The 21764-nt window shown below is 43.4% G+C and overlaps 1 protein-coding gene across 1 annotated transcript in view; it reads right to left on the reverse strand.

Annotated features, from left to right (window-relative positions):
- Positions 1–7680: 7680 nt before the first annotated feature.
- LOC124000062 (ras-related protein Rab-26-like) overlaps positions 7681–21764 on the reverse strand; it is a 92109-nt gene continuing 78025 nt past the window's right edge. The window contains exons 6-9 of the mRNA XM_046306168.1: positions 14897–14962; positions 13804–13860; positions 9271–9347; positions 7681–7865 (exon numbers count right to left, since the gene is read on the reverse strand). Of these exons, the coding sequence (XP_046162124.1) occupies positions 7766–7865; positions 9271–9347; positions 13804–13860; positions 14897–14962 (300 nt within the window). The 3' untranslated portion in view covers positions 7681–7765. The remainder of the gene's footprint in view (positions 7866–9270; positions 9348–13803; positions 13861–14896; positions 14963–21764) is intronic.

The raw sequence follows: 21764 nt of genomic DNA on the forward strand, positions 1-21764 counted from the left end.
ACCTAGGATAGGTTAAGTAATCCCTCTCACCCCACCCCCCCTAAGTTTTAGATGCACTATTGTTAAGTGACTGTCCCACTGGATGTCATAAGGTGAATGCACCAATTTGTAAGTCGCTCTGGATAAGAGCGTCTGCTAAATGACTTAAATGTAATGTAAATGTAGATTCGCAATGGATTATGGTCATTGCAGTTAATTACCACGTTTATGCACTAAACTAATGTTGAATATTAGCCCTGTTGGAAACTACAACTCCCTACTATATTGCACAGTTCAGACTGTATGCAATATATCTAGAGTTTCTAGAGAAACTGTGCAACCCAAACAAAATGGAATTCAAATAATTTAACCTCCGTCGGTCAATTAGTTGTTCAAAAAACGAAAAATAACCGACATTTAGATGAATCGCTCAGCACTAGGCACTACACATGCTAAAACAGATTTTCTGGCAAGTGCACCCTCTATTCATCTCTATGACCCTGCCTCATGCATCTCCAGACTCAGCTTTGTGCCAACTCCACCCTCTATTCATCTCTATGACCCTGCCTCATGTATCTCCAGACTCAGCTTTGTGCCAACTCCACCCTCTATTCATCTCTATGACCCTGCCTCATGCATCTCCAGACTCAGCTTTATGTCAACTCCACCCTCTATTCATCTCTATGACCCTGCCTCATGCATCTCCAGACTCAGCTTTATGTCAACTCCACCCTCTATTCATCTCTATGACCCTGCCTCATGCATCTCCAGACTCAGCTTTGTGCCAACTCCACCCTCTATTCATCTCTATGACCCTGCCTCATGCATCTCCAGACTCAGCTTTGTGCCAACTCCACCCTCTATTCATCTCTATGACCCTGCCTCATGCATCTCCAGACTCAGCTTTGTGCCAACTCCACCCTCTATTCATCTCTATGACCCTGCCTCATGTATCTCCAGACTCAGCTTTGTGCCAACTCCACCCTCTATTCATCTCTATGACCCTGCCTCATGTATCTCCAGACTCAGCTTTGTGCCAACTCTACCCTCTATTCATCTCTATGACCCTGCCTCATGTATCTCCAGACTCAGCTTTGTGCCAACTCCACCCTCTATTCATCTCTACGACCCTACCTCATGTATCTCCAGACTCAGCTTTGTGCCAACTCCACCCTCTATTCATCTCTATGACCCTGCCTCATGTATCTCCAGACTCAGCTTTGTGCCAACTCCACCCTCTATTCATCTCTACGACCCTACCTCATGTATCTCCAGACTCAGCTTTGTGCCAACTCCACCCTCTATTCATCTCTATGACCCTGCCTCATGTATCTCCAGACTCAGCTTTGTGCCAACTCCACCCTCTTAGTCACTTTATCTTTCCATGTCGTTGGACTCAGGAGTACATCTGAAATGGCACCCTATTCCCTATAAAACACATTTATAGGGCTCTGGTTGTAGTAGTACACTATAGAGAAGAGGGGGCCATTAATCCAAATTACCATTATTCACCAAGTACATGTACACATACCCAGAATGTGCCTTGGTGCTGCCAGCAGTAGACAATATACAAACAGAATACAGACACATAGACATCATACAGAATGAACAACATCGGAACAGTGACCATAAAACATCAAACTGTGGAGTAGAGGCTGATGACAGTGGGAACAGACCATCTACAGAGGGGCTATATCTATAAGCAGAGGGAGGGATCCTGCCTTGGATCCTGTGTTGTACAGAGGTGTACATAGTGCAAAGGCAGTATAGTGCAGATTAGTGGTTGAGGTCATTGATGAGAAGGTTCAGGAAATCGGCCCAATGCAAAGTCATATGAATGTTTTCCCAACTGTCCTACAGTTGTCGGGAGAAAATAACTTGACCATTTTACAAAAGAGATACAGCCTGTATATGTGTAATGTTGGCTCCTGGACTGAATGTACGAGTGTGATGTGGACCTTGTTTGTTAAATGACATGATATGCTAACCTGGTTCCAGATCTGTTAATGTGGTCTTGACAAGTCCTATGGCCATCTTCAAGTTGGCAAAACTGCACTAACAGATCTGGGACCAAGCTGATGTTATGCTGCTTTGATAGTTGATAGTGAATATTTTCCTTCTCTTTTGAGACTGGACTGAATAATACATTAAGGTCAGTGGGAACTGACTGAATGTGATCGGGCCATTTTGTGTCTCTAGTGAATAATACATTAAGGCCAGTGTGAACTGACTGAATGTGACAGGGCCATTTTGTGTCTCTAGTGATTAATACATTAAGGCCAGTGTGAACTGACTGAATGTGACAGGGCCATTTTGTGTCTCTAGTGAATAATACATTTCAAGGCCAGTGTGAACTGACTGAATGTGAACGGGCCATTTTGTGTCTCTAGTGAATAACACATTTCAAGGCCAGTGGGAACTGACTGAATGTGACAGGGCCATTTTGTGTCTCTAGTGAATAATACATTAAGGTCAGTGGGAACTGACTGAATGTGACAGGGCCATTTTGTGTCTCTAGTGAATAACACATTTCAAGGCCAGTGGGAACTGACTGAATGTGACAGGGCCATTTTGTGTCTCTAGTGAATAACACATTTCAAGGCCAGTGGGAACTGACTGAATGTGACAGGGCCATTTTGTGTCTCTAGTGAATAACACATTTCAAGGCCAGTGGGAACTGACTGAATGTGACAGGGCCATTTTGTGTCTCTAGTGAATAATACATTACTGAATGTGACAGGGCCATTTTGTGTCTCTAGTGAATAATAACTGACTGAATGTGACAGGGCCATTTTGTGTCTCTAGTGAATAATACATTAAGGCCAGTGGGAACTGACTGAATGTGACAGGCCATTTTGTGTCTCTAGTGAATAATACATTAAGGCCAGTGGGAACTGACTGAATGTGACAGGGCCATTTTGTGTCTCTAGTGAATAATACATTTCAAGGCCAGTGGGAACTGACTGAATGTGACAGGGCCATTTTGTGTCTCTAGTGAATAATACATTTCAAGGCCAGTGGGAACTGACTGAATGTGACAGGGCCATTTTGTGTCTCTAGTGAATAATACATTAAGGCCAGTGGGAACTGACTGAATGTGACAGGGCCATTTTGTGTCTCTAGTGAATAATACATTAAGGCCAGTGGGAACTGACTGAATGTGACAGGGCCATTTTGTGTCTCTAGTGAATAATACATTTCAAGGCCAGTGGGAACTGACTGAATGTGACAGGGCCATTTTGTGTCTCTAGTGAATAACACATTTCAAGGCCAGTGGGAACTGACTGAATGTGACAGGGCCATTTTGTGTCTCTAGTGAATAACACATTTCAAGGCCAGTGGGAACTGACTGAATGTGACAGGGCCATTTTGTGTCTCTAGTGAATAACACATTTCAAGGCCAGTGGGAACTGACTGAATGTGACAGGGCCATTTTGTGTCTCTAGTGAATAATACATTAAGGCCAGTGGGAACTGACTGAATGTGACAGGGCCATTTTGTGTCTCTAGTGAATAATACATTAAGGCCAGTGGGAACTGACTGAATGTGAACGGGCCATTTTGTGTCTCTAGTGAATAATACATTAAGGCCAGTGGGAACTGACTGAATGTGACAGGGCCATTTTGTGTCTCTAGTGAATAATACATTTCAAGGCCAGTGGGAACTGACTGAATGTGACAGGGCCATTTTGTGTCTCTAGTGAATAATACATTTCAAGGCCAGTGGGAACTGACTGAATGTGACAGGGCCATTTTGTGTCTCTAGTGAATAATACATTAAGGCCAGTGGGAACTGACTGAATGTGACAGGGCCATTTTGTGTCTCTAGTGAATAATACATTAAGGCCAGTGGGAACTGACTGAATGTGACAGGGCCATTTTGTGTCTCTAGTGAATAATACATTTCAAGGCCAGTGGGAACTGACTGAATGTGACAGGGCCATTTTGTGTCTCTAGTGAATAATACATTTCAAGGCCAGTGGGAACTGACTGAATGTGACAGGGCCATTTTGTGTCTCTAGTGAATAATACATTTCAAGGCCAGTGGGAACTGATTGAATGTGACAGGGCCATTTTGTGTCTCTAGTGAATAATACATTTCAAGGCCAGTGGGAACTGACTGAATGTGACAGGGCCATTTTGTGTCTCTAGTGAATAATACATTAAGGCTAGTGGGAACTGACTGAATGTGACAGGGCCATTTTGTGTCTCTAGTGAATAATACATTAAGGCCAGTGGGAACTGACTGAATGTGAACGGGCCATTTTGTGTCTCTAGTGAATAATACATTAAGGCCAGTGGGAACTGACTGAATGTGACAGGGCCATTTTGTGTCTCTAGTGAATAATACATTAAGGCCAGTGGGAACTGACTGAATGTGACAGGGCCATTTTGTGTCTCTAGTGAATAATACATTTCAAGGCCAGTGGGAACTGACTGAATGTGACAGGGCCATTTTGTGTCTCTAGTGAATAATACATTAAGGCCAGTGGGAACTGACTGAATGTGAACGGGCCATTTTGTGTCTCTAGTGAATAATACATTTCAAGGCCAGTGGGAACTGACTGAATGTGACAGGGCCATTTTGTGTCTCTAGTGAATAATACATTAAGGCCAGTGGGAACTGACTGAATGTGACAGGGCCATTTTGTGTCTCTAGTGAATAATACATTAAGGCCAGTGGGAACTGACTGAATGTGATCGGGCCATTTTGTGTCTCTAGTGAATAATAACTGCTCTGTTTTGGAAACTACTAGAGAGACAGACATTGATTCTGTGGATGTATTTCCTTGTTCATTTCTTTGTATTGGTGCAGATGTATATTCATTTATTAATCGCTTTGTGTTGTGAAGCTTAACATTATGACAAGCACTGCAGCTACAGGAACCATTTGTTGTATTTTATAGCTGTAAATGACTACATTTGAAAGGGAGAATTGTGAATTACTTGAAAAGGTTTCTCCAGTGACAAAAATACTATTTAATATGTCAGTTGTTACATCAAATACTTCAGAAATTACTCATCTAAAAGAAAACATGGAAGGATGAATTTCTAAAGTATTCTCATATTTAATTTTGGTGTCCTGCCTACAGGTTCTTTCCATGTATTGTAACTTATCTTTACCAGCAGGGGGTGACAAAGTCAAAACTTTGAACACACTCTTCAGATTTTTACATGGGGAGAATCTCAATTCAATTTGCTCGACTCCTCACGTCCTCTCCACTGCCCTCTCCTGGTTGAAAACGTGGACACAAATGTGCTTGTATTAAATTAGACCTGCCTTCACTCGTGCACCATCATTTAGAGGAATTCCAAAACGTGTAAAGTGTTAAAAATAAATGTAGCCCGACATTTTATAGACAACAGATTTAGTAGCATATAGTTTTTAAACATGAGCATGCGTTTCTCTTCCGAGAAGAAAACGCTTCTACGATACGGAGCCGAGCAGGTACATTTGTGCTTCCTCGCTGGGAGAAGGCTACTGAGGAGGACACTACTCCGTTCGCCTATTAACAAATTGACACTCGTCTACATATGGCGACCACTTTTCGTTTTATGGGTCACGAAAGAGTAAAGTACTTAGGAGTAGAGAAGAGGACAGACTTTTCCCCAATTGAGAAACTCCCATGACTTCCAATGTGTTCTTTTTAAGTGACAAAAAGAGATTGAGACACATTGGATTAGATCAACAGTCCCAACAATGACTAGTATTTTGTTGTAATCTTTATTGTATTGCACGTTAATTTGAGAAGAAAGTCAATGCTCACTGAAAAGTAGTAAAACATCTCATGAAGGTATTACAATACATTGTCTGAACATCTCATTTCAAGTTATGTAAATACTGTACATTTAATATTCTGCGTCTATGGATGTTGATGGTAATACACTGAAAGTACACGAAGGATCTTTGTGAAATACTGATTATTAACCGAGAACTGATCAAAGATGAGAATCAAACAGCATCTTTATTTGTGGTTTCAGGAAGAAAAGAAAAATAATGTCATGTAAATACAAACATCCTTGAAGATTTTCAAAAGATATGACCCTGATTAAACGTTTAAAGATGACAAACACTTTATATACATTACATTCACCATATATATACAGTATATTACAAAAAATAGGCAGCAAAAGAGTTGATGATTCAAACAACATGAAACAATAGTCTAGTCATAAAGATATTGAAACATATGATTGGTTTCCCTTTCTTCATTATTGTATATTTCGTTCCAAATGACTGTACAACACTTTAGACAAAATCCACAAAAACATATTTTATTTGCTTCAATTGAGTTCTCTCTAGGTTCAAGGCTTCATTATCAAGCTAGGTCTACACTTACCACAACTACAAGAGATCTACGGAAGGATCAACTAAACATTTACTGGCAGGAAAAGACAACTTAAATCAATTCAACATTTTGTACATCGGAATTTTCCACCAGAAAAATAGATGTATGCATTAACCATAATCTAAACTGTACTTACTTTAGATGTATTGGACTTCAGTGACTTTGAAATTGCCACTGAATTCAAATCTGTCTTTATTTTGATTGACAGGTAAGACACTACACTTTAACTTCTAACATTTTCCATCAATGTCTTGACTTTAACGTTGAATATACATTTCACTACATTCGGTTATGGGTGATCTTTAGCAAAATGCTTGTTATAAATGAATACCACTGTAGGAGATTAGAATGCTGGTGAGTTGAAGTTGGCTGAAAAGGCCTGAACATATGACTTACTGATGTAGAATCTTAAATTTGATCACTCTCTGTCGCTGAGAGGAAAAGCAAATGTGTGATGTATTCCAGGTTTAAAAAGGCTTCTAAAGATTGTAATTTCCACTTTAAAATGTCAGACTTGATTTGCCTTAACGGAAATGTATCAAACCCAAGGGTCAGACTCATGGGGTTAACAGGGTCAGACAGTCAGAGTCAGACAGTCATAGTGGATCAGACAGTCATAGGGTTAACAGGGTCAGACAGTCATAGGATTAACAGGGTCAGACAGTCATAGGGTTAACAGGGTCAGACAGTCATGGGGTTAACAGGGTCAGACAGTCATGGGGTTAACAGGGTCAGACAGTCATGTGGTTAACAAGGTTACAGTCATGTGGTTAACAGGGTCAGACAGTCATGTGGTTAACAGTGTCAGACAGCACTGATGGGGTAAGAGTCATGGCTGGATATAGAAGTACATTCACAGATGCAGAAGGAGGTGGAGCAGTGGGTCCCAGAAAACAGGAGGAGAGAAGAGAGAAAGGTGAAGAGAGGAGAAGAGAGAAAGGAGAGGAATAGAGAAAGGTGAGGAGAGGAGAGATGGGAGAGAGGTGAAGAGAGGAGAGAAGAGAAAGGAGAGGAATAGAGAAAGGTGAGGAGAGGAGAGATGGGAGAGAGGTGAAGAGAGGAGAGAAGAGAAAGGAGAGGAATAGAAAAAGGTGAGGAGAGGAGAGATGGGAGAGAGGAGAAGAGAGGTGAAGAGAGAAAGGAGAGGAATAGAGAAAGGTGAGGAGAGGAGAGATGGGAGAGAGGAGAAGAGAAAGGAGAGAAATAGAGAAAGATGAGGAGAGGAGAGATGAGAGAGAGGTGAAGAGAGGAGAGAAGAGAAGAGAAAGGAGAAAAGGGGGAGGTGAAAGAGAGATGGGAGGTGAGGAGAGGAGAGATGGGAGAGAGGATGGGAGGAGGTGAAGAGAGAGAGAAGAGAAAGGAGAGGAATAGAGAAAGGTGTGGAGAAGGACACGAGCTGGCACGCGCACACGTACCCACACACACACACCCAGTGTTCTAACATGCACATCCAGCACTCTTCATCTCCTTGTTGACGTAGTCCTGAAGTTTAAACTTGGGCTCGTTGGGCTCCTTCATAGACCTGTGCTTCAGCTCTCTGAGAGAGAAAGGAAGAGGTCAGAAGGGAGGAGGAAAAGAGACAAAGAGATGGAATGGAGTGAGAAGTCGAGTAGGAGGAAGTGGAAGTCGAGTAGGAGGAAGTGGCTAGTGTAGAGAAAGATAGAGCCAGGGTGTAAATTAATAGAGAAAGATAGAGCCAGAGGGTCCAGGGTCTGAAGGCTAAAGGCCAGGGACTAGAGGCTAGAGGGCAGGGACAAGGGCCTAAAGGCCAGGGACTAAAGACTGGAAGCCAGGGACAAGGGGCTAAACGCTAGAGGCTAAAGGCTAGAGGCCAGGGTCTAGGGACTGAAGGCTAGAAGGTAATGGTGTAGTGGCTGAAGGCTAGAGGCCAGGGACTGAAGGCTAGAAGCCAGGGTCTAGGGGCTGAAGGCTAGAGGCTAGGGTCTAGTGGCTTAATGCCAGGGTCTGAAGAGTAAAGCCCAGGGACTAGAGGCTAAAGGCTAGAGGGCAGGGACAAGGGCCTAAAGGCCAGGGACTAAAGGCTAGAAGCCAGGGGCAAGGGGCTAAACGCTAGAGGCTAAAGGCTAGAGGCCAGGGTCTAGGGACTGAAGGCTAGAGGCCAGGGTCTACGGACTGAAGGCTAGAGGTCATGGTGTAGTGGCTGAAGGCTAGAGGCCAGGGACTGAAGACTAGAAGCCAGGGTATAGGGGCTGAAGGCTAGAGGCCAGGGACTAAAGTCTAGAGGCCAAGGACAAGGGGCTAAAGGCTCGAGGCCAGGGACAAGGGGCTAAACACTAGAGGCCAGGGTCTAGGGACTAAAGGCAAGGGACTGAAGGTTAGGGACTGAAGGCTAAAGCCTAGAGGCCAGGGACAAGGAGCTAAAGGCTAGAGACAAGGGTCTAAAGGCTAGAGACCCGGGTCTAGGGGCTAAAGGCTAGAGGCCAGGGACAAGGGGCTAAAGGCTAGAGGCCAGGGACAAGGGCCTAAAGGCTAGAGGCCAGGGACAAGGGACTAAAGACGAGAGGCCAGGGACTAAAGACTAGAGGCCAGGGACAAGGGGCTAAAGGCTAGAGGCCAGGGACAAGGGGATAAAGACTAGAGGCTAAAGGCTAGGGGTCATGGTGTAGGGGCTGAAGGCTAGAGGCCAGGGTCTGAAGGCTAAAGGCTAGAGGCCAGGGTCTGAAGGCTAAAGGCTAGAGGGCAGGCACAAGGGCCTAAAGGCCAGGGACTAAAGGCTAGAAGCCAGGGGCAAGGGGCTAAACGCTAGAGACGAGGGGCTAAAGGCTAGAGGCCAGGGACAATGGGCTAAAGGCTAGAGGCCAGGGACAAGGGGCTAAAGGCCAGGGACAAGGGGCTAAAGGCTAGAGACCAGGGACTAAAGAATAGAGGACAGGGGCTAGGGCTTGTTTCTGGACTGGACCCCTGTGTAGTTTCATACTCACTTGGCCACAGCAGTGAAGGATAACTCCACATTGAGGCCAGACTTTGCACTGGTCTCCATGTATGGAACCCCAAACTCCTGCAGAGAAACAGACAGGCAGGGTATCTTGAGTTGAACACGCCACATTCACATTGTCTTGAGTGTCTTTGTAGCTAGTCTAGAGCACCAGATATCCTCCCTGATAGCCTGGGGACAACGTTACTTTGCTGCTAATGGTAACAGTATTAGAGACCATTGTTGCCCCCTGGCTGGCCAGGCAGTAACAAATGATGTGTGTGTTTTAGGCACAGCAGCTAATGACAAAGAATATTGAGCATAAACCCATATTAACATTCACCATGAGCACCCAGAAGACACAATAACACAGAGACCCACAGGGAAATAATACAGACACTACAACACATCTGTCCTGGGGTGACTATAGTACTGCTGGGAGTGCACCTTCAGAACCATTCCAATGAGCAGATTGGAATACTAGCTATGTGACAAAGAATTCCTCAGGCAGGGTGTGCGTGGGAGATTTGTCTCAGCATCCAGCACCATAGTAATGACTAGGCTAATGTGTTCCTCTCTCCAGGTTTATGCTATCAGCACTAGAGGTATGCACCAGACTGGGTTTAAATACTATTTGAAGTCTATTAAATACTTTGAGCGTTTTCTTTAGCCTGTCTGGAGAGTCGGATGCGGTGGGTTTGGAATTTTGGGACTTTCTTATTGGTTCCATTGCGAAAGCAAGTTCAATCAAGCCCATCTAAACTATTTGACATGATTTCAAATAGTAGCTGAACCCAGGTCTGCAAGGCACTTTGATATTTGTATTGTAGCCATGTTCCACAGCGGTAGTCAGGGGAATGAGAAAGTGTATTCATATTTCCTACAACGTTCAAAGTCCTATTTGCACCAGTATCTGTATTCATCTGAGAGTGCATAGCTGTGAAATTGAGTTCAACTAAATATTCCTCACTGTTGTATTGTATGCATGTGTTTAGAGAGAAAATACAAACATATGAAAAATGAGACTAGATGTCCATCCTATAGAAGCATGAAAGAGCCTGTAGATAATATCAAGATAGCAAGCCGTGGTGCAAAGATCCTTGGTGCAAAGATACTGTATACAGACAGACTACATTCAGGTTCTATGGTAAAGTAATATCTCATAAACCTGGCCTTTCTTCTTGATATTTATCTTTGATTTTTGCAGACGGTGTATTTTCCTCCCAACAGTGAAAATCAATATGAATTAGATCAATGGACTGAGTCCAATAAAAGAGAGAGTGAGAGAGAGAGAGAGAGAGAGAGAGAGAGAGAGAGCACAACCCATATTTATGCTTATTTATTTTATCTTGTGTCCTTTAACTATTTGTACATTGTATATATATATATAATATGACATTTGTAATGTCTTTACTGTTTTGAAACTGCTGTATGTGTAATGTTTACTGTTCATTTTTGTTGTTTTTCACATTATATATTCACTTTGTATGTTGTCTACCTCACTTGCTTTGGCAATGTTAACACATGTTTCCCATGCCAATAAAGCCCTTGAATTGAATTGAATTGAATTGAGCGAGAGAGTGAGAGAGAGAGTGAGAGAGAGAGTGAGAGAGAGAGTGAGAGCGAGAGAGTGAGAGCGAGAGAGTGAGAGAGAGAGTGAGAGCGAGACAGACAGCGAGCGAGCGGGAAAGAGAGAAACAGAGAGATATATATACAGAGAGAGAGAGCGAGAGCAAGAGATACCAAGAGAGAGAAAAAGAGAGGAGAGATGCAGAGAAAGGGAGATACAGAGAGAGTTAGAGAGAGAAAAAGACACACAGACAAAGAGAGATGCAGAGATATATATATATAAAGAGACAGATACAGTTGAAGTCGAAAGTTTACATACACTTAGGTTGGAGTCATTAAAACTTGTTTTTCAACCACTCCACAAATTTCTTGTTAACAAACTATAGTTTGTGCATGACACAAGTAATCTTTCCAACAATTGTTTACAGACAGATTATTTCACTTATAATTCACTGTATCACAATTCCAGTGGGTCAGAAGTTTACATACACTAAGTTGACTGTGCCTTTAAACAACTTGGAAAATTCCAGAAAATGATGTCATGGCTTTAGAAGCTTCTGTCAGGCTAATTCATCATTTGATTCAATTGGAGGTGCACCTGTGGATGTATTTCAAGGCCTACCTTCAAACTCAGTGCCTCTTTGCTTGACATCATCAAAAGAAATCAGCCAAGACCTCAGAAAAAAAAGTGTAGACCTCCACAAGTCTGGTTCAAACGCCTGAAGGTACCACGTTCATCTGTACAAACAATAGTACGCAAGTATAAACACCATGGGACCACGCAGCCGCCATACCGCTCAAGAAGGAGACGTGTTCTGTCTCCTAGAGATGAACATACTTTGGTGCGAAAAGTGCAAATCAATCCCAGAACAACAGCAAAGGACCTTGTGAAGATGCTGGAGGAAACAGGTACAAAAGTATCTATATCCACAGTTAACGTCTTTGGGACAGGGGGCAGTATTTTCACGTCCAGATGAAATGGGTGTCCAAAGTAAACGGCCTGCTACTCAGACCCAGAAACTAAGATATGCATATTATTAGTAGATTTGGATAGAAAACACTCTGAAGTTTCTAAAACTGTTTGAATCATGTCTGTGAGTATAACATAACTTACTCGGCAGGCAAAACCGCGAGGAGAAACGTTCAGATTTGTATTTTTTGAGGTCACTCTCTTTTCAATGAGTTTTCATTGGGAATCCAGATTTCTAATGGACTGCAGTTCCTATCGCTTCCACTGGATATCAACAGTCTTTAGAAATTGGTTGAGGTTTTTCCTTTGAGAAATGAAGAAGTAACACTGTTCAGAATGAGGGAAGTGTACTCTTTGATAGAGGCGTGTGACCTGAAAAGCTCGCTCCACTTTGTTTTCCTCCGGTATTGAACACAGATCATCCAGTCTTCAATTTTATCGATTATTTACGTTAAAAAACACCTAAAGTTGTATTAGGAAAGTAGTTTGACATGTTTGGACAAAGCTTACAGGTAACTTATGAGACATTTTGTAGTCAGGTTGCGCGACTTGGAACCAGTGTTTCTCTGGATCAAATGCGCCAAATAAATGGACATTTTGGATATATATATCGACGGAATTAATCGAACAAAAGGACCATTTATGATGTGTATCAGACATATTGGAGTGCCAACAGCTCGTCATAAGTAAGGCATGAATTCTATCTTTATTTCTGCGTTTTGTGTCGCGCCTGCAGGGTTGAAATATGCTTTTCTGTCTTTGTTTACTGCTATCCCCAGATAATAGCATCGCTCGCCGAAAAGCTTTTTGGAAATCTGACACATTGCCTGGATTCACTACAAGTGTAGCTTTCATTTGGTATCTTGAATGTGTGATTTCATGAAAGTTCAAATGTTATAGTAATTTATTTGAATTTGGTGCTCTGCATTTTCACTGGATGTTGGCCAGTTGGGACGCTACTGTCCCACATATCCAAGAGAGATTAAACGAGGAAGAGGCTACTGCTCCAAAACCACCATAAAAAAAGTCAAACTACGGTTTACAACCGCACACAGAGACAAAGATCATATTTTTTGGAGAAATGTCCTCTGGTCTGATGAAACAAAAATAGAACTCTTTGCCCATAATGACCATCGGAAAAAGGGGGAGGTTTGTTAAGCCGAAGAACACCATCCCAACCGTGAAGCACGGGGGTGGCAGCATCATGTTGTGGGGGTGATTTGCTGCAGGAGGGACTGGTGCACTTCAAAAAATAGATGGCATCATGAGGAAAGGAAATGATGTGGATATATTGAAGCAACATCTCAAGACATCAGTCAGGAAGTTAAAGCTCAGTTGCAAATGGGTCTTCCAAATGGACAATGACCCCAAGCATACTTCCTAAGTTGTGGCAAAATGGCCTAAGGACAACAAAGTCAAGGTATTGGAGTGGCCGTCATAAAGCCCTGACCTCAATCCTATAGAAAACGTGTGGGCAGAACTGAAAAAGTGTGTGCGAGCAAAGAGGCCTACAAACCTGACTCATTTACACCAGATCTGTCAGGAGGAATGGGCCAAAAATGACCCAACTTATTGTGGGAAGCTGTGGAAGGCTACCCGAAACATTTGACCCAAGTTAAACAATTTAACGCAATGCTACCAGATACTAATTGAGTGTATGTACACTTCTGACCCACTGGGAATGTGATGAAAGAAATAAAAGCTGAAATAAATCACTCTCTCTACTATTATTCTGAGATTTCACATTCTTAAAATAAAGTGATGATCCGAACTGACCTAAGACAGGAAATTTTCACTTGGATTAAATGTCAGGAACTGTGAAAAACTGAGTTTAAATGTATTTGGCTAAGGTGTGTGTAAACTTACGACTTCAACTGTAGATACACAGAGGGAGAGATACAGAGAGAGAGAGAGACAGTTAATTGACCGTGGTGTCGTTCACTGTTCGAGTCAATCTGCATCTTCCTCAGTATTAACTCATTTCTTTAAAGTGACACTCACCTTGGCCAGCCTCTCTCCATCCTCTCTCTTCACCACCCTCTGCTGTGTGGCATCAGCCTGGGGAGAGATCAGAAAAAGAAAAGCAAGAGAGAGAGAGACCGAAAGAAAGACAGAAAGAGAGAGATGAGAAAGGTAGAGACTCTCTGATACCACCATACCACCACCATGCATGACTAGCCTCAATCTCACTATCATCAATGCAGGGGCTTGTCTTAAAAATCCCCTTGTTCCAGGAGGATTACGTAATGGAAAACAACACATTCCGTACAGAATATGGGATCAGACCTACATTTCTTGAGTCTAGATTATGTGTGGGCATTCTAATGAGGGGATGATTCCCGGTGTGTGGGGACTGTTTAGATTAGACTACACATCTGGACCAAGCATCTGTTCCCTGCTCTAGCAGTATGTGGATGGGACTTATTTATATTAGCAGTGATTTGTTACATCCCTCCTGCATATGTGCTGATCTGGTGTTGTGTCTGTGTTGTTATCTGGCAGCAGATGTGACAGGGTTAGAAGCAATTCCAGTAGACTAGAGATAACTTTATTGTTCCAATGGACATAGTTTTGAATCAGGAAGTAGACACTGAAGTACTCATAGAACATATACAAGTGAATCCGGGTTACTAAGTAGGCTCAGATTGATGCTCAATGTTAAAACCAGAATGATTGCAACCTGCCTACATGTCGTTTTAAAGTACAATAGACCAACACAGCTACTGTATTAGGTCAAAGCTGTGTGTTGGAAAACCTTGGTAGAGCATGGGTGGAGTAGGCATTGTGGTGCTCATGTGAATTTCCTTTCTTTTTGAGCTTCAGAAAAATGCGTATTCTCACTTAAAAGGTAGATTTAGTGTTTAGTGTTACACTATGAGGATATACTGTGAATAGATCCTCCAAGTCCTGGGCTACGTTTATACTGTACAATTTATTTGGTTTCTCTGTCTATTGTTTATGGTTGTTGTGTCTGTCTGTTTTCTTTGTGTCTGCCTGTCTGTCTGTCTGTTGTGTCTGTGTTGTGTCTGGGCTGCTGTTTGATGTGGCTGCAGGTGTGTCCGTCTGGGTTCAGGCCTAACCCAGGAAACCTTACCTTGTTTCCCAGCAGCATCAGGACCACATCCTGCTGGGCGTAATCGTGGATCTCAGTCAGCCAGGCCTGGGGTGGAGATGACAACAAGAGGAGAGACATGATAAGGAAACACTCAGGATACAGAGAGAGCGAGAGGAGAATCACTCAGGATACAGAGAGAGAGAGGAGAGACACTCAGGATACAGAGAGAGAGAGGAGATACACTCAGGATACAGAGAGAGAGAGGAGAGACACTCAGGATACAGAGAGAGAGAGGAGAGACACTCAGGATACAGAGAGAGAGAGGAGAGACACTCAGGATACAGAGAGAGAGGAGAGACACTCAGGATACAGAGAGAGAGAGGAGATACACTCAGGATACAGAGAGAGAGAGGAGATACACTCAGGATACAGAGAGAGAGAGGAGATACACTCAGGATACAGAGAGAAAGAGGAGAGACACTCAGGATACACAGAGAGAGAGGAGATACACTCAGGATACAGAGAGAGAGAGGAGAGACACTCAGGATACAGAGAGAGAGAGGAGAGACACTCAGGATACACAGAGAGAGAGGAGAGACACTCAGGATACAGAGAGAGAGAGGAGAGACACTCAGGATACAGAGAGAGAGAGAGGAGATACACTCAGGATACAGAGAGAGAGAGGAGATACACTCAGGATACAGAGAGAGAGAGGAGAGACACTCAGGATACAGAGAGAGAGAGAGGAGAGACACTCATGATACAGAGAGAGAGAGAGAGAGAGAGAGAGAGAGAGAGAGAGAGAGAGAGAGAGAGAGAGAGAGAGACACTCAGGATACACAGAGAGAGAGGAGAGACACTCAGCATACAGAGAGAGGGGAGAGACACTCAGGATACAGAGAGAGAGAGGAGAGACACTCAGGATACAGAGGGAGAGAGAGAGGAGAGACACTCATGATACAGAGAGAGAGAGAGAGAGGAGAGACACTCAGGATACAGAGAGAGAGAGAGAGAGAGAGAGAGAGAGAGAGAGAGAGAGAGAGAGAGAGAGAGAGAGAGAGAGAGAGAGAGAGAGAGAGAGAGAGAGAGAGAGAGAGAGAGAGAGAAGAGAGACACTCAGGATACAGAGAGAGAGGAGAGACACTCAGGATACAGGGAGACAGAGAGGAGAGACACTCAGCAGACAGAGAGAGAGGGGAGAGACACTCAGCATACAGAGAGAGAGTGGAGAGACACTCAGGATACAGAGAGAGAGACAGAGGGAGAGTATTGGGCAGAATGAGTACAGTCCAAACAGCATCAGCAGTAATAAACCCCTGTAGAGACAAGGCCTGGACAAGGCATAAGGGAAATAATAAAAAGCTTTATTACACACCAGCCCATATAATCACCGTCACCTGGCAACTCAATGCCTCATCATCACAACAACAACAGTAACCCTTCTGACCACTGAGCAGCAAGAAGGCCAGGCCATATATCCATGCCATCGTTAATAGGTTTTTAAATCGACTGGGGCATAGATCCACCCCTTGCCAATGTAATATCCCTCATCTCAGCTGTACTCTGTGCAGAGCACCACTATAATGATGCTTAATTGCTCCATCCCAGTGAAAAAGTCTACATTGGCTTTCTGACTGCACCGCAATCAATCCTCCTTTCTGTTAGAACATGGAGACCAGAGTCTGATTCTCCAAGTTGGGACTCTTCTAATTACATCTGGAGATGACCTGGTGGGTGTAACGATTTAACCCCTCGGTCACATGGAGATGACCTGGTGGGTGTAACGATTTAACCCCTCGGTCACATGGAGATGACCTGGTGGGTGTAACGATTTAACCTCTCGGTCACATGGAGATGACCTGGTGGGTGTAACGATTTAACCCCTCGGTCACATGGAGATAACCTGGTGGGTGTAACGATTTAACCCCTCGGTCACATGGAGTTGACCTGGTGGGTGTAACGATTTAACCCCTCGGTCACATGGAGATGACCTGGTGGGTGTAACGATTTAACCCCTCGGTCACATGGAGATGACCTAGTGTGTGTGTGTGTGTGTTTAAGTTTGTGTGTGAGGAATAGGAGAGACCCACTGTGGTGAACCCATTAGAGACCTTACAGGGAAATGGGTGATGACATCAGGTTAACCATGGTCCATGTTGAGCACATTTTAGTAGGAAAAGTTAAATAGTGACCTATCTGATAACATCTGTGTCACATACTGATGACCTGTTAGTTAGAGGCCAATAAAGTGCTCCGGGGGATGTTTCCCCTAAGTACAGATCTAGGATCAGCTTCCTGCTATCCTAACCTGAACCATTAGTGGGGAAAAGATCAGCGTATTGGGGAAACATGACCCTTCTACCAATAAAGTCCTCTGACGTCAGTGGTCATGTTGGGGGAAAGAGACTGTTCAATCCATCCATGCCCTCTGGTAGAATAGTGATGAAGGTAGAGTCAGTGGTCATGTTGGGGGAAAGAGACTGTTCAATCCATCCATGCCCTCTGGTAGAATAGTGATGAAGGTGAAGTCAGTGGTCATGTTGGGGGACAGAGACTGTTCAATCCATCCATGCCCTCTGGTAGAATAGTGATGAAGGTGAAGTCAGTGGTCATGTTGGGGGAAAGAGACTGTTCAATCCATCCATGCCCTCTGGCAGAATAGTGATGAAGGTGAAGTCAGTGGTCATGTTGGGGGAAAGAGACTGTTCAATCCATCCATGCCCTCTGGCAGAATAGTGATGAAGGTGAAGTCAGTGGTCATGTTGGGGGAAAGAGACTGTTCAATCCATCCATGCCCTCTGGCAGAATGGTGTTCCAGGCAATGCTGACACTTATCCCATCCTTTTCAAAACATCATGAGTGTGCAACTAGCGAGAGACAGAAGAGACATACTGTTTGGGAGAAGAGTGGAGAATCAGGACGTGTCCTTTGCCTTAATCTAATGACACACTAGTGTGGAGTTGTCTGGACAACTTTTGTCCAACTGGAGGTGGAGTTTCCATCTTCAAAGCCTCTCATTCCCATCATCACCTCTGTAAGGCAATGCCCACATCTGATAGAATAAGGGATGAGGACGCTCTGCAGCCAAATAACCCCCCACCCATCTGCAGCATGTATACACCAGCCCATTGCCACGGCACCCCATCCCCTCACCTGGATCAGCAGCAGAACTGGGTTCAAAATGTTTCAAATACTTAAGATCGATTGAGCTTGCCTTGACACAATTTAACCAATGGAGTAGTCCCAAAACTCCACCCACTCCAGGCAGGCTAACGCTAACTCAAAGTGTTCTAATACTACAGCATTTGAACCCAGGTCTCAGATCAGCTCCAAACCAAGGAAGAAAGCCTGGCTCTCAGCTCTGCCCATCCAGCCACATCTAACACAATGATATCTGAGCCACAAGAAAGCACATTTGCATTGGATGGCCAAACTCAAAGCAGATGCCACTGCACAACAACACTCTATGCTGTGCTGCTCTTTTTCAAATGTTGAAGGCCTGGACTTGTCTGGACTTGGTAAGCTTGCTTTGAAGTTTAATGATGTACTGTGCCTTTAAACTGTGAAGATAAAGGATAAAAGATACTTGACTTGATATCTAATCAAACTTCAAGGGATAGTTCAACCAAATGACATATTGGTTTCCTTACTCTGAATCCTGTTTTCTTTGTAATGTGAGTTCACTATCCCTTTAACTATCCGATAAACCTCTGAAACACATCCCACTGGGCAAAAACGGATTGCATCAATGTTGTTTCCACATCATTTCAACCCACAAATTCAATGTGATGATGTTAAATGAAAGTGGAAAACGGATGTGATTTGAAAAAAGTAATCTATGTAAGGGAATTTTGTATTTTTTTTCACCCAACTTCGAACTGAAATACAATGACATGGTGATAATTTGGGGGGGGGATTTCAGGTTGAATTCACGTCATTTTACAACTCAACCAAATGTACATCAAAACTAGACGTTGAACTGACGTCTGTTCCCAGTGGGATGCCATTAGTCAGTCACTCATACAGAATAATAGTGATAAAGGTGAAGTCATTGACTCATTAGAGCACATTGGATACCATGTCAACACTTTAATGATCCTGCTGTGAGTCTGTGCGTCTTTAATAGCCAACGGGTCTCTCATAGACTCCAGTGGAGTTACTGACAAAACATCTCCATGACTGTACAGGGGGGTGGGATCAGCTGATCCAAGATCTGTTTGTGTCTTGCCAACTCCTAAGGTCATTGTCATGTTTGGACACAAACAGATCTGGGACCAGGCTAAGTCCTTTTGAGGAATGGAAGAGTATCTTTATGTTCCCTACTGTACTGCATCATACTCAGCGATAGCTTAGGGACAGTTTTTCACAAGTACTCTTCAATTGTCGTTAGTGGTTGTACTAAATTACCCTCCAATTACACAAGATGCTTTTGTTTACATTGTAAACCGAGCTAGTCGATGTAGCTAGCTAGCTGGAGTTTCTGCTAGCTGGAGTTTCTGCTAGCTTGAGTTTCTGCTAGCTGGAGTTTCTGCTAGCTGGAGTTTCTGCTAGCTTGAGTTTCTGCTAGCTGGAGTTTCTGCTAGCTTGAGTTTCTGCTAGCTGGAGTCTCTGCTAGCTGGAGTTTCTGCTAGCTAACATTGAGTGGCTGCTGCCAACACACTGACACTGACTCAACTCCAGCCACTTTAATAATGGGAATTGATGGGAAATGATGTAAATATATCACTAGCCACTTTAAACAATGCTACTTTATATAATGTTACTTACCCTACATTATTCAGGAGGCTCAGGAGGCTGAAGAAATTCGGCTTGTCACCAAAAGCACTCACAAACTTCTACAGATGCACAATCGAGAGCATCCTGGCGGGCTTTATCACCGCCTGGTACGGCAACTGCTCCACCCTCAACTGTAAGGCTCTCCAGAGGGTAGTGAGGTCTGCACAACGTATCACCGGGGGCAAACTACCTGCCCTCCAGGACACCTACACCACCCGATGTTACAGGAAGGCCATAAAGATCATCAAGGACATCAACCACCCGAACCACTGCCTGTTCACCCCGCTATCATCCAGAAGGCGAGGTCAGTACAGGTGCATCAAAGCTGGGACCGAGAGACTGAAAAACAGCTTCTATCTCAAGGCCATCAGACTGTTAAACAGCCACCACTAACATTGAGTGGCTGCTGCCAACACACTGTCATTGACACTGACCCAACTCCAGCCACTTCAATAATGGGAATTGATGGGATATGATGTAAATATATCACTAGCCACTTTAAACAATGCTACCTTATATAATGTTACTTACCCTACATTATTCATCTCATATGCATATGTATATACTGTACTCTACATCATCGACTGCATCCTTATGTAATGCATGTATCACTAGCCACTTTAACTATGCCACTTTGTTTACATACTCATCTCATATGTATATACTGTACTCGATACCATCTACTGTATGCTGCTCTGTACCATCACTCATTCATATATCCTTATGTACATATTCTTTATCCCCTTACACTGTGTATAAGACAGTAGTTTTGGAATTGTTAGTTAGATTACTTGTTGGTTATTACTGCATTGTCGGTACTAGAAGCACAAGCATTTCGCTACACTCGCATTAACATCTGCTAACCATGTGTATGTGACAAATAAAATTTGATTTGATTTGATTTGATTTAGTTTCTGCTAGCTTGAGTTTCTGCTAGCTGGAGTTTCTGCTAGCTTGAGTTTCTAATTGCTTGAGTTTCTGCTAGCTTGAGTTTCTGCTAGCTTGAGTTTCTACTTGCTTGAGTTTCTGCTAGCTTGAGTTTCTAATTGCTTGAGTTTCTGCTAGCTGGAGTTTCTGCTAGCTTGAGTTTCTACTTGCTTGAGTTTCTGCTAGCTTGAGTTTCTGCTAGCTTGAGTTTCTGCTAGCTTGAGTTTCTGCTAGCTTGAGTTTCTGCTAACTGGAGTTTCTGCTAGCTGGAAGCTTCTTGACGTCATAAATCTTAGTAAAATAGCCAGTGGTGTCTAGTGGAGGCCATATGCAACCAAAATCAACTTTATTTCTCATTATTTCAATTCATCCAATAGAATGAACCCACATCAGCCTTACATTTTTATTTGAACCTCCGCGATCCTTGAGCTTGGATGCTGCCATGGGACGTGACGCAACACGGCCAGTATAGCAGCTTTCATTGATTTCAAAGGAAGACTTCCCTCAACGGTCCGATGGCTGTAGTGTAGCAGCGTAGCATAACCCACAATGCCCAGTTTGAACATAAAAGGGAGGCGGACACAAGGTGTTCAATTAACGACTGAGCAGAAACCTTCTGTGGTGCTGTGAATTTCCACTTCAGCTGTACCCAGAATTAGCATGAACTTTGAACATCCACTTTGCAAACTCCATGTGCACGTCCCTGTGCGATGGTTGAATGTTCATTTTTACATAAAAGGGCAGCATTACTCAGTGTAGCATTGTGTGAGGACATCCAGGAGAATAGGGTTTCGATGGACTGCTATTTTACATACAGAGTTGAATTCTCCCTCTCTCCCTCCCCCTCTCTCTATCCGTCTCTCTTCCTCCCCATTTCTCTCCCCCTCTCACATCTTGCATTGTGTGGTTGATGGCTCTTGTAAAAGGCTTTACGTTAGGCCCAACAAGGAGCGCTAGCCATATTCCCATTAGTATGTCTATCAATGTGTTGTTAAGCCCAGACAGTTATTACTAAGTAAATCCAGATGGTTGAGTCTTCGTACACTACAGCCAGGTGTTTTCCATTACCAACCACCAAGGGAAGGCTGCTCTGTTCATGTTGTAATTTGTCAGTGTTTTATTTGTATAGTAATTGAGTGAGTTTGGGTCCCTCTGGTGTGTGTGTGTGTAGTGTGTAGAGGTGTAAAGTAATTAGTAACACAGG

Source organism: Oncorhynchus gorbuscha, linkage group LG16 (genome assembly GCF_021184085.1).
Source record: "Oncorhynchus gorbuscha isolate QuinsamMale2020 ecotype Even-year linkage group LG16, OgorEven_v1.0, whole genome shotgun sequence".
In the NCBI taxonomy this organism is placed as follows: Eukaryota; Metazoa; Chordata; class Actinopteri; order Salmoniformes; family Salmonidae; genus Oncorhynchus; species Oncorhynchus gorbuscha.